This window comes from Rhineura floridana, chromosome 9 (genome assembly GCF_030035675.1).
Source record: "Rhineura floridana isolate rRhiFlo1 chromosome 9, rRhiFlo1.hap2, whole genome shotgun sequence".
NCBI lineage: Eukaryota > Metazoa > Chordata > Lepidosauria > Squamata > Rhineuridae > Rhineura > Rhineura floridana.
This window is the reverse complement of record NC_084488.1, coordinates 33,864,292-33,879,517: the sequence shown is the minus strand read 5'-3', so window position 1 is coordinate 33,879,517 and position 15,226 is coordinate 33,864,292. Positions and strand designations below refer to the sequence as shown.

The following is a 15,226-nucleotide window of genomic DNA, read 5'->3' as shown; positions in this document are numbered from 1 at the left end:
TAAGGTAATATGGTTTTTGTTAAATCTCTTATATGTTCGAAGTTTCATTATCGAATTGTAAAAATTAACAAAAGGAAAAGAAAAGAAAAAATATTTTGGTGAAGGAAAAGTATGACTTCTATTCTATTTGATTGGTTGATAAAAACTTGAAAAAATTAAATAAATTTTAAAAGCTTCCAATGAGAGAGAGAGAGAGAAAAATTCCTTTAGGAGCCCCTTAGTCAAAACTTGAGGCAATGGGTGTAAACATATATGAAAATTGTATTTTTGATTGATTATTCAGATAAATACTTAATACTTGCTTGTTTTTTTAAAAATAGATGACACGAGAACAGTATATATTGGCAACACAGCAAAACAATCTGCCCAGAACAGAAAACCCTCAGCTGTATCAAGTAGGAATTTATGGTTGGCGAAAAAGGTGCCTGTACTTCTTTGTCCTCTTGCTGTTGGTTACCATGATCGTTAACTTAGCAATGACGATATGGATACTGAAAGTAATGAATTTCACAGTGGTAAGTAACACTTAAGATTTTTGTTTTTAATCTTGTACAAAGTGGTTCTTTGGTGTTAGGTTGAAGGGACCTCTGTTTATTATTTAGAGGGGCACATTACCTGTCTGTAGCAAGGGTACCATTTCAGTTTTCAATGGGAAGGACACAGAGATTTCAGGGGGAGCTTTGGAGGTGAAAATCCACAGCACAGTCAAAGGTCTGCTCTTGGAGACATTGAAGATCAAGTTGCACAAAACCAGTGTTGTTTTCAGAGCATTTGTTGTGACTACTTTCTTTGATATGCATACCTAATATATAAGCATATTCAACTGTTAATAACAAGAATGGCTCATAGGGATGGGATGGGGTTCAGTATGATTATTCAGGTGGATGGAACCTTCACTTGTGATGGGAACAGAAGCATGTATGTGGGGACCTGATGCTTTCTGGCAGGATCCAGGCTCGTTTTAGAAATAAAGGAAAGCCTCCAGTTCAGGGAAGAGGTATATTTGCCCCCTTCCATGCAGAAGGCCTCTTAGTGTTTTTAGCTAACCCTCTGTGGATTAAAGATCTTCTGTGGATGTGAAAGAGCATGTGAGGCTCAGATCCTCTGATGGTGCCAGAGATGGCCTTTGCCCATTGTGCGGTGATGCAGGACAGGCCCTTCCCTGTAATGGCACCCAAATTGTGGAGTATTTTCCCATTCAAGATATGAATGCCGCCTTCTGTATTATCTTTTTGTTGCCATCTGAAAGCACATGGGCAGAGCAATCCAACTCGAGAAGCCGGTGGAAGGGAACCTGGTGCAAGAGAAGCCAGTAGGAAGGTCTGCGGCATCCATTTACTGTTTGGAAGCCTCCAGGCCAGCTGAATGCTGGCTCAGCTGTGAACTGCGTGCAGGGACCAGAAAGTAAAAGCCGGCTGTCACAAATACCCCTACTGGAGAGTAAGTACTCTCCACTGACTTCCATTGCAATTATCTTCTTAAAGGTAAAGGTGTCCCCGCAGTTGTAGTGCGAGTCGTTTCCGACTCTTAAGGTGACGTCTTGCGATGTTTATTAGGCAGACCATATATATGGAGTGGGATTGCCAGTTCCGTCCCCGGCCTTTCTTTACCCCCCAGCATATGCCGGGTACTCATTTTACCGACCACGGATGGATGGAAGGCTGAGTGGACCTCGACCCCTTTTACTGGAGATTTGACTTCCTCCTTTCGTTGGAATCGAACTCTGGCTGTGAGCAGAGCTTCAGCTGCGTTACTGCCGCTTACCCCCTTTTTCCGGTGTACTTTTGCCTGGATCAGAACTTGCAAGAGTACTGTGGCCTAAGTCCCCCACCCCTCCTCCAACATGCCACCAGAAAACCCCTTTTTTGGACCTTCCACTGGCTTCTACCAGCTCCCCTTCTGCAAAGCTGAGCTTCCCCAGGGAACCCCCAGCTGAGCTGGCCAGGTCCCAGCTCTGTCATAGCTGAGCTGGGATGAGGGGCTTCTATCAGCATCGCCTGGTGTAGCACAGCTGAACCGGGACCCAGCTGGCTCAGCTAGGGGTCATATTCAACTCCGCTTGGTGTAAACAGCAGTTGGATTGTCCCCTTGTTCTTTCAGGCCTTTGGTAAAAACTGAGACAGCAAAACTGTGTATGACATTCAGAAATTATTGAGATGAGTTTTCTGATAACATGTTCTAAAATGTTGTAGGATTGCATGGTATTTTTTTAAAAAAAATTATTGTAATGTATACTGCCCTCTGATAATTAAATGGTGGACTAGAAATAAAATAAGTAAGATAACAATAATAATAGTAATAGCCATCATCATTATCACCCAGCACAGTCCCAGACTGTACTGGATCCTCTTTGTATCTTCAAGGCAGGGGTGGGGGAGAACTTCAGTTTGGTTCACATTTGAAGGCAAACCTACCTAATTTGCATTTTCAATATGCAAACTGAAACTCAGCAATACTTAAAAATGTTGCAGTTGTTTTCCAGCCAAGTAATATGTACGAAAATGCATATAATAACATAAAGCGTGCATAACAATGCGTATATTAGTGAAAATAACATACAATAATATTATTCAATTTATTGAAAATAACATTAGGGAAAATTTTATACAAATGTGTGTACATTAGGAGAAATTCACACTGGTGAAGTTTCATGATAACTTTTTTTAAAAAAATTCCCTTCAAACTGATGTAGAGATGTGGAGAACTGAACTTAAAACTGGGGGGGGAGAGAAACTGAGAAAAAACAAAATGGACAGATTTGCCCATCTCTATACCTCAAGGTCTCTGATCCAACAGGATTTTTTTTCTTACTTGATTTCACTTGATTTGGAGACTTTCATCATGAGATAAGGAGGTGAAAGCTTCAGATGCAGAAAAGGGAAGATACAAATAATGCCCCTTCACCAGACTGGAGAACCATGGAGATGCAAACTTATATCTTGAAGGTCTCTAGACCAGAGAAAAGAAGGGGGAAACTAGTTGTGGAATGCTCTCCCTTCTGATGTATGGCTGGCACCAACACTCTTTTTAATTTCAGCGTCAGGATAAAACATGGATATTTACAGGGCCGGCGCCAGACATGCTGGGGCCCTTGGGCACCAGCTTGCCCTGGGCCCTGGCATGCATGTATGCATGCACACATACATGCATGCACGTGCCCAGGGCCAGCCCCAGACACGCTGGAGCCCTTGGGCAAAAGCCTGTCCCAGGCACCAGCACTCCCCTTCTGCGATTTGCGCATGCCAAGAACTTCAGGACTCCGCCATTCCCTTGCTTAACTTACCTTGTTCTGCGGTTGCGCTTGCAGCGATGCCCTTAAGAAAGATGGCGGCTGAGGTTTCCCTAAGGAGCTGAAGCCTCTGCCGCCATCTTGGCTCATGGCAGGGATGTGAGCACGCAGCACGCATGTGTGCCATCAGCCGAGATGGCGGCAGAGGCTTCATCCCCTTAGGAAAACCTCAGCCACCATCTTTCTTAAGGGCACCTCTGCATGCGCAACCACAGAACAAAGTGAGTTAAGCAAGGGAATGACGAAGCCCCAAAGCTCTTGCTGTGCGATCCTTGGCAGCGATCCTGCAGCGAATCGCAGAAGGGGAGCAGAGGGCCCCCTCAGGGACTCCTGTAGCCTCAAGGGCCCTCAGGCCAGTGCCCCACCTGGCCGCCCCTTGGAACTGGCCCTGGATATTTACTCAGACTTCTAGAAATGGCTAATGTAAAGCTGAATATAGAGGGGCTTTGTTGTTTTACGCAATTTTACATGCTTGTGTGTTTGTTTTCAGGCTCCTGTTTGTTCTATAAAAGTTTTATTGTCCCCCTTTGTGAGGGCAGAATGGCTTGTTTCTCCAGGGATGGGAGAAATTCTAAACATTTTCACCTGTGGGTAGGCTTACCATGATAGTTGTGGCAGTGGTGGAGGCGGTGCCTTTTTCAGATAATCTTTTTGTTTTTTTAGGCATTGCGTGCTTGAGGCAGCAGAGCTGCCATTGCCGCCAAAACCCATCCGCAGTGCTTCTGTTTGAGTGGCTCAGCTCCCTGATGTAGCATCATTCCAGAGACATTGGCAAGGCTACCATCTTCACACACACACACACACACACACACACACACACACACACACCTGCCACAACAATATTCTCTGGAACAACACTATGTCTTCTCATAGCATCGGTCAAGGAGAGTCATTGCAGAGGCGTATGACAGCCCACTGGGTTGCTGATTGCAGCTCCATAAGACAAGCCTCGACCCTCTGCATGGGGTGCTAATTGTGTGGTGGAGCACTCCCCAGGCAGCGATGGGAGGGAGGAATTAGAATCCTCCCATCTATGACCTGGCTCTTGCAAGATCACCCACAATCCTGGGCAGTCTCGCGAGAGCAGCCAAGGGGTAGAGCCAGACCCAGGCCTTTAAAGGCCCCCATCTCCTGTGAGCCGGCCTCTTTCTTCATGTGCCGGCTTTCCCACCCACCCTCCTTCAGTCTTAGGGCATCACTGAGCTGTGTTTAACTGGGCTGCTGGTTGACAGGGCCGGATAGAAATTTTTCCTCTCAATGAATCTGGCCCCATGGTTGAGCACGTTTTTTCGCCTATCCCTGTGCAATTGTTAGGCATTCACTCACTTCTGTCACATCTTTAAGCTGAAATGGCATTGGGCAGGATCAATCATAAGGGGGACTCCCATAAGGAGTCCAGTGGGGGTACACGATGGCCACGCCCCTAGCTTGGGAGGGGCGCCTCCTCATCCAGCTCACAACCCCTCCCACTGGTTGGTCAGCGGGACCACAGGTGCCTTGGGTTCACGCCCCACTTGGGTCTAAAGCGAGCCAACTCCCAAAGGTAGTTCCCAACTGCTTGTTGGTTGATTCAGCATTCCTCCAGCATGGGCTGCCAGAATGAAGCGGATCCTTGCCCTACTGCCATGCCAACCCCACTTTACTTGCTCTTATCAATAAAGTTGTGGCCTTACTTCACCCATAAACCTGTGTCTGGCTGTGTTATTCCCATTGCTAAAGGGGGCGCAACATGCTCCTACCACACAATCACAAACAGTGGTGGAGCTATTAGTTAAAAGAAAGAACACTCAAGAAAAACTGCTATTGTGTATAGTGTTTAAGATTTTTTAAAAAACATTTTATCCTATCCACTAAAAATATATTATTTTTTCCCATCACATGCTCCACACCTGGGTTTTTTTCCACAGAGAAAAAAAGCTAGGTTGAAAACTTTTGCTCAGCTCTAGTTAAAAACAAAAACAAAACACTGGTCCCTCCCAGGACTGGAGATGTTCTGGATGTGATCGAAGGTTTGACCATAGCATTATAGTAGACCAGGAGTGGAGGACATGTGGCTCCAACTCCAATCAGCCCCAGCCTACACGGCCAATGGTTAGGGATGATGGGAATAGTAGTCCAATGACATCTGGTCACAGGTTCCCCCATCCCTGTGCTAAACACTGCCTTCCGGGTACTCTTCACACCACAAAGTTCTCCAATCCCATAAGGGGTTGGTGTTTTTCTTTTTACTTTCAGGGTCTACCATGATTTGTGGCAGCTCCACAATCTACTCTGAAATTCTGTCACCACAGAATGATTTAATCAACATTTTGCATAGGAGAAGGGGTGTTCCACTCACCAGTAGGCACTTTGTGTGCAGAACCATTCAGCTGCTCCTGAGGAATAATCATGAAGTTCTGAAACTCAGGAAGGGAGATTAATTCCTGTCCCCTCCCAGATCCACTATTTCTACATGTTGCCCCAGCTATTCAGAAAAGATGTCTCCAGGGGGAATGAATAACATATAGATACCAAGTCATGGAGGATTATAGATTTAGTGTGTAATTTAAAACAGGAAATGTACTGTTTTCCCCATGATTCTTGTTTGATAGAGTCATGTTTTGACTTAGAAAGGATTGTGCATATTACCTGCTTTTTTCATACAAATCTATGGAATATGCACTGTGACAATCCCTTGGATTTATTATCCATACATATATCAGGGTATTTATGGAACGTAATAATTTTTTTCTAGTACCCTAATGTCTTCCTCATTTCTGTAGATCTTCATTGTCTTGTTTATGTATGAAAATTAGGTGTGTACTGACTATACTATGATGATTCAGTGATCTTACTCCATTAAGAATTATTCCTATGCATCAAAATCAAAAGTACAGAAACTGGCCTATTAAAAGTATACTAAAAATACTTCCCCCACAAAAAAATGTGTCTGTATCATTATACATTTAAATATTTCTAGTATGCATTTTTAACATTTTCTTGATCTGGCTGTTTCTATATTCTGCCCCTCCCCCCTGCACAATATTAATTGTATCAAACTCACAATATTGCATTTCAGAGTAATGGGGACTCTGTATTCCGGCCACAGTGACATATTGTCTTACCAAGAAAAAAAAAGGTCTGAAGAAATTATTTACATTTGAACAGTAGTAGAAAGTTTCATGCTTATCCAGTGACACCAGAGGGCTGTAGCTTGAGGACAGATAGAATGAAGGACTATTCCATGTTAATATAACTTACAGAACACTTCTCTCCAAGATGTAATGAAGGGCTCTAGCTTAGATTTTAATTTCTTTTGGCCTATCAATACCTATTAGCAGCTGAATGTTCAGAGGGGTACTCAAATGCAACAACTCTCACCATCATGAATGTATGTTTTGAGAACCCTTGCTTTGACAATACAATTCTTGTTCTTTAAATGATACCAATGAAATATTTTAAAAAGTCACTTGGACGTGTTTTGCTTTTTGATATCACTATCTGCTTTATAGGGTTGTGCCTACAGGGGTCTGTAAAACTTCAAGGACCATTCTGGCAATTTGTGGGGATGAAGACATCCCATTTTGCTCTCATAGCTCTGATCACTTGGCAGCAGCCATTTTCTTTTCCCTGGAATGATATTTCCCAGACATTCTGGGTGAAAGAAAATAATGGCTGCCAGTCAGTCAGAAGTACAAGGAAGTTCTGTTCTGGTGAGTCTCTCTCTCTCTCTCTCTCTCTCTCTCTCACACACACACACACACACACACATGTTTCAAAACTTTGGACAGTTTGAAAGTTCAGCCTAGCCAAGGTCTATTACTAGATGCAGAAAGCTCTGCCTGTGCTTGATGAGTTTCAGTTGGTTCATTCCATGTGATAATGGCTTTTGGCTAAGCAATAAAGATTTGGGTCATTTAAAATCGTTTCCATGTATGGGTGGGGCTTGAAATGCTAGAACATTGCTGCCCTTTCACATGTGTGAAGAAGCATCACATATAGAAAGAGGCAAAGGGGCCATCCTGCTGGTACCTGCCCTGCGGCTGCACAGCTTCCCACGGTTCTGTCCACAGTGTCCGTGCATTAGGTGTGGAAGTGATGTTCCTGTACGTTAAGCATCTGTAAATATGGTAAGTGCGGGTCTATTAGTTGATGTATGGTAATTGACTGAAGGAGAAAGGGGGAGTACATGGGTGAGAAGCTGAAGTATGCTGGATGATGATTGGCTGAGTGGCTGGCTGGCTGAAGGTATAAATGGGGGTTGAGTCGGTTGAGGGAGAAGTTGTTGAGTTGGTTGGAGTGAGGTCGTTTGGTGAGGGTTGGTTGGCAGAGTTCTGAGGGAAGTTTGGATTGTATTTGGCTGATATTTAAAGAGTATATATATGAACAGAAACATAAAGAGTGACCATAAAGAGTGGTCGCCCTGTATGATGACCTTTGTCGGGAGAGGGACGGGGGAGTGTAACTCTCTTGATTCTCCTTGATCTCTCAGCTGCTTTTGATACCATCGACCATGGTATCCTCCTGGAGAGACTCGCGGAGTTGGGAGTCGGGGGTACTGCTTGGCAGTGGCTCCGCTCCTACTTGGCGGATCATCTCCAGAAGGTAGTGCTTGGGGATCATTGCTCAATACCCTGGACTCTCCATTGTGGAGTCCCTCAGGGATCGGTTCTGTCCCCCATGCTTTTCAACATCTACATGAAGCCTCTGGGTGCGGTCATTCGGAGTTTTGGAGTGCGTTGCCATCAGTGTGCTGATGACACACAGCTCTATTACTCCTTTTCATCTTCTTCAGGTGAGGCTGTTGATGTGCTGAACCGTTGCCTGGCCGCGATAATGGACTGGATGGGAGCTAATAAACTGAAACTCAATCCAGACAAGACTGAGACGCTGTTGGTGAATGCCTTTTCCGCACAGATGGAGGATGTTCATCCTGTTCTGGATGGGGTTACACTCCCCCTGAAGAAACAGGTTCATAGTTTGGGGGTTCTTTTCGATCCTTCCTTGTCTCTTGAGGCTCAGGTAGCCTCGGTGGCTTGGAATGCGTTCTACCATCTTCGATTGGTAGCCCAACTATGCCCCTATCTCTGCGGTGATGACCTCGCCTCAGTTGTTCATGCTCTAGTGACCTCTAGATTGGATTACTGTAATGCACTCTACGTGGGGCTGCCCTTGAAGACGGTTCAGAAACTCCAACTAGGGCAAAACGCAGCAGCCAGACTGTTGACGAGGACCAATCGGTCCTCACATATTACACCTGTTCTGGCCCGTTTGCACTGGTTGCCGATTTGTTTCCGGGCCAGATTCAAGGTGCTGGTATTGACCTATAAAGCCTTACACGGTGTGGGTCCGCAATACCTGATGGAACGCCTCTCCCGCTATGAACCTACCCGTGCACTTCGTTCGACATCTAAGGCCCTCCTCCGAGTACCGACTCATCGAGAAGCTCGGAGGGTAATGACAAGATCTAGGGCCTTTTCGGTGGTGGCCCCCAAATTATGGAATAGTCTCCCCGAGGAGGTACGCCTGGCACCTACGCTGTTATCCTTTCGGTGCCAGGCCAAAACCTTCCTATTCTCCCAGGCATTTTAATTCATTTGTATGTATTTTAATGTTTTAATTACCTTAACATTAGGTAGTCCTATTTGTATCTGTATTTTATATCTTGCGATTTTTGTTGATTATTGTTATTATTGTATGTTGTACACTGCCCAGGGAGCCATTGGCTAAGGGCGGTTTATAAATGAAATGAAATAAAATAAATAAATTAATAAATAAATATATGAAACCATACACTTGTGAAACATTCTAAAAGTAATCTTGTTATTCCCTGTTGTTAGTAAATAAATATTTATTTGGTTTACCAAAGGCCTGATCCTTGGCTGGGGAATATATAGACAAGAAGGGAGGGCAAGGTAATTACCAAGGCTGAACAGAAACTGTACCTAATGGTGGCAGCGGTGAAGGGAGATATTGTAACAAGTCAAGTATCCAGAGCAACCCAGAGTTGTATGCTTTATATATAAAGATACAAGGGGGTTGGGAACAGCATAGGCACACAGTCACAAAGTAACAAGCTATAGAGAGACTTAGGCAAAGTCTCTGGGAGTATTGGTTACAGGAAGTGACTGGTGGTGCTGCCTAGCAGTGGGATCTAGTGAGATCTGTGCTAGAGCAGAGTGAGAAACCATATAAAGGACGGTCCTGACTGGTGGTGTCCCTGGTGGTGCCTAGTGAAAGGCAGTAGCCACAAGCAGGTGGGAACCTGACAGGAAGAACCAGGGAAGGACGTCACAGTGGACATCTGCAGGGTAAACCCTATGTGAACAGAGGTCTATGCATATAGGGTTTCCCCTGTAGACATCCACAGTGGATGTTGGAGGCATGGCTCTGCAGCCACCTCTAGTATTTGGAAGGAGCTTGCAAGTTGGCCTAAAATACACATATCTAAAACTACATGCTTCTCATTTAACCTGTATGCCACAGAGGAGAATTTGTCTGGAACTGTTGTACCTAGCTTCTCATTCTAACTGTTTGGACTCTGAAATCATTATAGATAGTGCTATTTAGAAATGGTACTTTAAAACACAGTTTTAGATGCAGAAGCCGTGGTGGAAAGTTAGCGTCCTATAATGCATTTCAGAATCAGATTTCAAATTTAGTGTAGAGGGGGAACGACTTGTCTTTCTTCACTGCTTGCAAACAAGTGGATTGAGGTCTTTGCTTCACTAGTTTAAGTTGTATACATGTGGCTGCAGTAATTATACAAATGGAAGCTTAATGATTTCCAAAGATAACGTTTGCAGTCTAATGAACTTTTTACCTAAATCCAGTCTTTCATGACTGCACTGGTTATGGAATTTCAAGAAATCACTTAGCTAATGTGGATTTTAACTGCCCCTTCAGTTCTAAATCCAATTACATTGTACGCAGTTGACAAATGAAAATTAATCTTTAATCCTCCTTTGTTACTTTGTGAGAATGAACCAGCACCTTTTCTTCTCTATTCAAAAAAGGAAGTTGTAGAAAGTGGTGATGGAAAATACATTAAACAGGAAAAGGAAGTGCAAATTGTTCAAGGGCCCTTAATGATCTGGCACAATTATATTTCACTTTCATTAATGCTCTTTGCTATCCCTCAAGTGTGGATTCATACTTGTTAACAATTTGTGTTTCAACAAGCATGTTTCAACAACATGTTGTTTTCAGATAATTCTGTTATTAGAAAGATTGACAGAAACATTCGTTTTTATGATAGAGGAACTGTCAGATCAGATTACCCTTGCCAGAATTGATTGTTGACAATCAGCTTTATTCTGTTGAACTTTATTCTTCACATGGCGGAATACATAACAGTTTGGTTCATGTGAAACACACTAATATGGAACTGATTTTGTTTTTATTTCATTGTTTATAGTGTGTGTGGCTGCTTTCATACCACATTTTATTCCATTATTCTGATGATTTCTTACCTGGTAATTTGTGCATTATATTTGATCTTTCACATGACGTACAAGCTAGTTCTGTAATTCTAGTCACTAGTGAATATAGTGTAACTTTAGCACTAGTTTTCATGATAAATCATATCAGAAATAAACCTTTGCAAACTTGGGAACCTGGAAAATCACGAGAGTTTGTTGCTAGCTGCAGCTGCACATGTGACAGGCATTCCAGCATGCACTATGTTCCCACCCTTTAGGCACGCTTTTTTTTTTTGGCCTGACAAAAATTGTACCAGCATTCTGGGGTAGGTGCAGAGCAGCAGCATTTCCCACACACACCCCAGTATCTATACAACTAAAATAATTAAAAAGTCAGACGCTAAAGGAAGAGGGATTGCATGGCAATGGGATGAGATCTTAGACCTCCTACACAGTGGGGAACAGTGCACATGTGTATAACGGGTGAGGGATAAAGTTACCAGGTCTCCGGTTTTTGGGTGGAGTCTCTGGTTTTTTGGGGGGCCCTCTGGCTCTCCGGCTAGCACCCCTTAATCTCCAGACTCTCAGCTTCAATTTAAAAAAAAATTAAGTTTCTAAGTGGTCTGGTTCCCAAGATATACACCAAAATGTCAGCCGCCCCCGCGACTGTTTAATCTATTTAACTCATACGACGCTGAAGTTGGTTCCTTATTTGCTTGAAAGTTCAAAACACTAAAAAAGAAGAGTTGACAACTACAGCAACTTCAAACCAAACTTAACATGTCTCTGAACCCCAACATATATGTTGGGGTATCCTGTATGATATATCACTGTGATTGGGGGACTCTCCCCGTCAAGAATAAGAATACATTTACGCAATCAAAATCATCAGGCTTCTGATATCATAAATACATAATGATGTTATAAAATCATAAAAAATAAGTAACTGGGGGTGCCCACCCCAAACTCTGCTCTGGGACAGGACAAATCATATACCCCAGGAAAGGGGAGGGTGTCCTCTACGAGATGCCACTGCGTCCCACCTGGCCCAGAGCTTCTGCTGGGTACGGAAGAGGGCATCTATGCAAAATCAAAGCAGACCAAAACATACAGGAAAAATAAGTAACTGGGGGTGCACACCCCAAAATCTGCTCTGTGCCAGGACAAATCATATACCCCAGGAAAGGGGAGGGTGTCCTCTACAAGATGCCAGTGCATCCCATCCGGCCCAGAGCTTCTGCTGGGCACCGGGCACGCACGGGTGCATCAATGCAAAATCAAAATGGACAAAAACACATAGAAACAAATAAGTAACTGGGGGTACGCACCCTGAAATCTGCTCTGGGACAGCACAAAACATGTATCCCAGGAAAGGGGAGGGTGTCCTCTACGAGATGCCACTGTCTCCTGCCTGGCCCAGAGCTTCTGCTGGGCGCAGGGCACAGAACAGAGCATCTATACAAAATCAAAGCAGAAAAAGACATACAGGAAAAATAAGTAATTGGGGGTGCCCACCCCAACATCTGCTCTGGGCCAGGACAAATCATACATCCCATGAAAGGGGAGGGTGTCCTCTATGAGATGCCACTGCGTCCCGCCTGGCCCAGAGCTTCTTGTGGGCACAGGGGAAGGATGAGGGCATCTATGCAGACAGAAAGGGTAGAGTATCTTCTTACTCTTACTCATTTCTCAGACCTCTTTCTGAAGTGAAGGGTCAAATCTGTAAAGAAGTTTGGAGCAGCCACATTAAAAGATAAGGGCAGGGCATTTCAGGCAGGGTGTTGCCGACCCTGCTTGGATATGGATGTCTTTGCAGAGGATTCCTAGTCAAGACTTACGAACAGCACAATTCTAACCATATCTACTCAGAAGTAAGTCCTGTAGAGTTCTATGGGGGCTTAGTCCCTTAGTATGTGTGTTTAGAATTGCAGCCTTCAGGGGCATCCATCTTTACTCCCAAATGCTCCCATCTAACATCTCCACAACACTAGGCTCCTTTCTTCCTACAGTGACCTTCTGGTGACTGGCCTGGATTGAAGGCACTTAAACCCTTCTTGCTGAAAGCAAGTAGGCTAGATTAAATGTTCCCTACCCAGGCTCCATCTTTTAGCGAAGATGTCTAGCTTAATTTCCAGTCAGATATTTTTTTTAATTGTACGCTCCAAGCAACTGTGATTGATGCTTACTATATAATGGTTAATGACATCACTTGGGCCCACCCCGTGACATCACTCGGGCCTGCCCCTAAAATCTCAGGTTTTGGGATGCTTCTGACCTGGCAACCCTAGTGAGGGATGAAAACAAGACCTTCATTGTAGTTGTGTGAAAGCCAGTTGCACGAAATGCCATTATATCAGCTGAAAAACAAGTACTGCAGTGTGAAAGGCATTTTAGAAATCAGGACAGAAGCACTACCATTTAAACGTTAAACTAATGCAATAAGCCCCATGTCTGAAAGTAGCCTATGTTTAATATATATGTAAATATACGAATGAGGTATGTGTGTGCGTGTAAAGATTTTCTTTAATTGCCTAAAAGAGAATATGTGCATTGATATTTGTCTTGATCATGGTAGCATATAGCAGTCAGTCCTTTTCAGGTGTTTGTGCCTCCATCCAATGTTAATCATGTGAAGGAGGAAGTGGGTGTGAGCATGCTCAATTCCCCCCCCCCATTCTTGGTTGTCCATGAGTTAGAAGGCAGTGATCTGCAGTGGGAGGTCTGCTCTATTCATGTAGGTTCCACACATTTCAAAACACTTTAAAAAATCTGGGTTCTAAAATGCACGGGGAGCTTACATGAGTAGGGCAGACCCTTGCTACAGATGGTCACACTCCAATTCATGGAAGCTAACCAGGAACACAATGGTGTAGCTTCCTCATGCCCACTTTCTCCTCCACACAAATAACATTGTACGGAAGAAACAAAAGGCTTCTATGTCCTCATGATGCTGTTGGTTTCATAATCTGCATCTCTAGCATGTGTTACCACCATAACATGGAAGCTGTTTCTACATGATACAGGCCCATGCATGCAGAACACTGGTCAAATAGCAAGATCTTTCCTGCACTAACATTTCCTCTTTCTAAGCTTGGGAATGATTGTATGAGAAGGAACAATGTCATATGTCCTATTCACATATTCCCTTCGTAAATATGCTACCAGAGTGCCATGGTACCAAATGCAGGGATATCAACTTCCACAGCACAGTGCTAATATAGGAAATAGTCAAATGAGCATGTGCTAAAAAGCTTGTCCTGATGTTCATATTGTTCTCTGAAATTGCATTGATTACTTGCATTGAAGCTGCATGAAAAAAAAAATCATAAACCCTAGTAAGGCATGAGTTGCTAGAGCAGCAGTGCATATCTTTGGTGTGGTGAAAACTATCATGAAGAAAGGTTGTTGTGGATCATCATCACCATAACCATTATGATTTAAATGGTTTTATCATCCAAATGTGAACAAAGGTGAAAAATGATGTGTTTCTTTATGCTTCTTACAGATAAGTTCTCACATCCTAGTACCCTAAGCAGACTCTGAGTTTCTTGTGTTAATTCATAAAGAATGTTCACCTGTAACCCATGTGAGTCCTGACAGGTATTGTACAGACATTAAATATGAACCAAATTGCTTGAGGAAAAGATCTCTATGAAAACTCATTTACTTCAATATATCAAATATTTACATAAGAAGAATGTATCATTTGAGAACATAGAACATATCCAGAACATAGTAGCAGTTGTAATGAACAAACAAAAATCAAAAAGTTTTGTAACAATTCTTAAGAGCTACCCATTCATTAAAAAGTCTTAACCAAATGATCTCTTTGAACAGCTCCTGCTGGGAGGAAGGGCGGGATATAAATCAAATAATAAATAAATAAACAGGGCCAGTGCCAGATATGATTGGGCCGTTGGGCACCAGCCTGTCCTGGGTTCATGATGCCCGCCCGCATGTGCCACTTACCTCTCCCACTGTGGTGAATGCTGGCCACACTGCACGTGCATGCCTACCATCAACCAAGATGGCTGTGGGGGCTTCTCTAAGGGACTGATGCCTCCACTGCCGTCTTGGTTGATGGCATGCATGTGTACTACACATGCACATTTGTGCCATCAACAAAGATGGCGGCAGTGGCATCAGCCCCTTAGGGAAGCCTCGGCCGCCATCCTGGTTGATAATAGGCATGCAGTTGCAGCGCAGCCAGCATTCACCACAACAGGAAAGGTAGGTGGGGCATGTAGGTGGGTGTTGCGGACCTGCGCAGTTGTACGGGGTACCTGGAAGCCAATGCTGCCATGGATCACGGAACAGGAGCTCTACCCTCCCACCCTAAGGAGGGCCAGGGCGTGACCTGGCCACCCTCTGGCGCTGGCCCTATCGCTGAACTTGTCCCAGTGGAGGAGAAGGTGTGAAGGTGGAAGGGGCTAAGGTATCAAAAGGCTCCTGAAATTTTCTCTGAATTTACTCTAATATATGTACCCTTAAACTCATGTAGGTCAGCGATAATCTCTAATTTAAATAATGTCTTGGA

The 15,226-nt window shown here is 43.8% G+C and overlaps 1 protein-coding gene across 4 annotated transcripts in view; it reads left to right on the top strand.

The window, feature by feature from the left end:
* The window catches only part of SGCZ (sarcoglycan zeta), an 832,502-nt gene that overhangs the window by 494,736 nt on the left and 322,540 nt on the right, over positions 1–15,226 (top strand). For all 4 annotated transcript variants that reach the window (XM_061583978.1, XM_061583976.1, XM_061583977.1 and 1 more), the window contains exon 2: positions 321–515. In XM_061583978.1, coding sequence (XP_061439962.1) covers positions 321–515 — 195 coding nt within the window. The remainder of the gene's footprint in view (positions 1–320; positions 516–15,226) is intronic.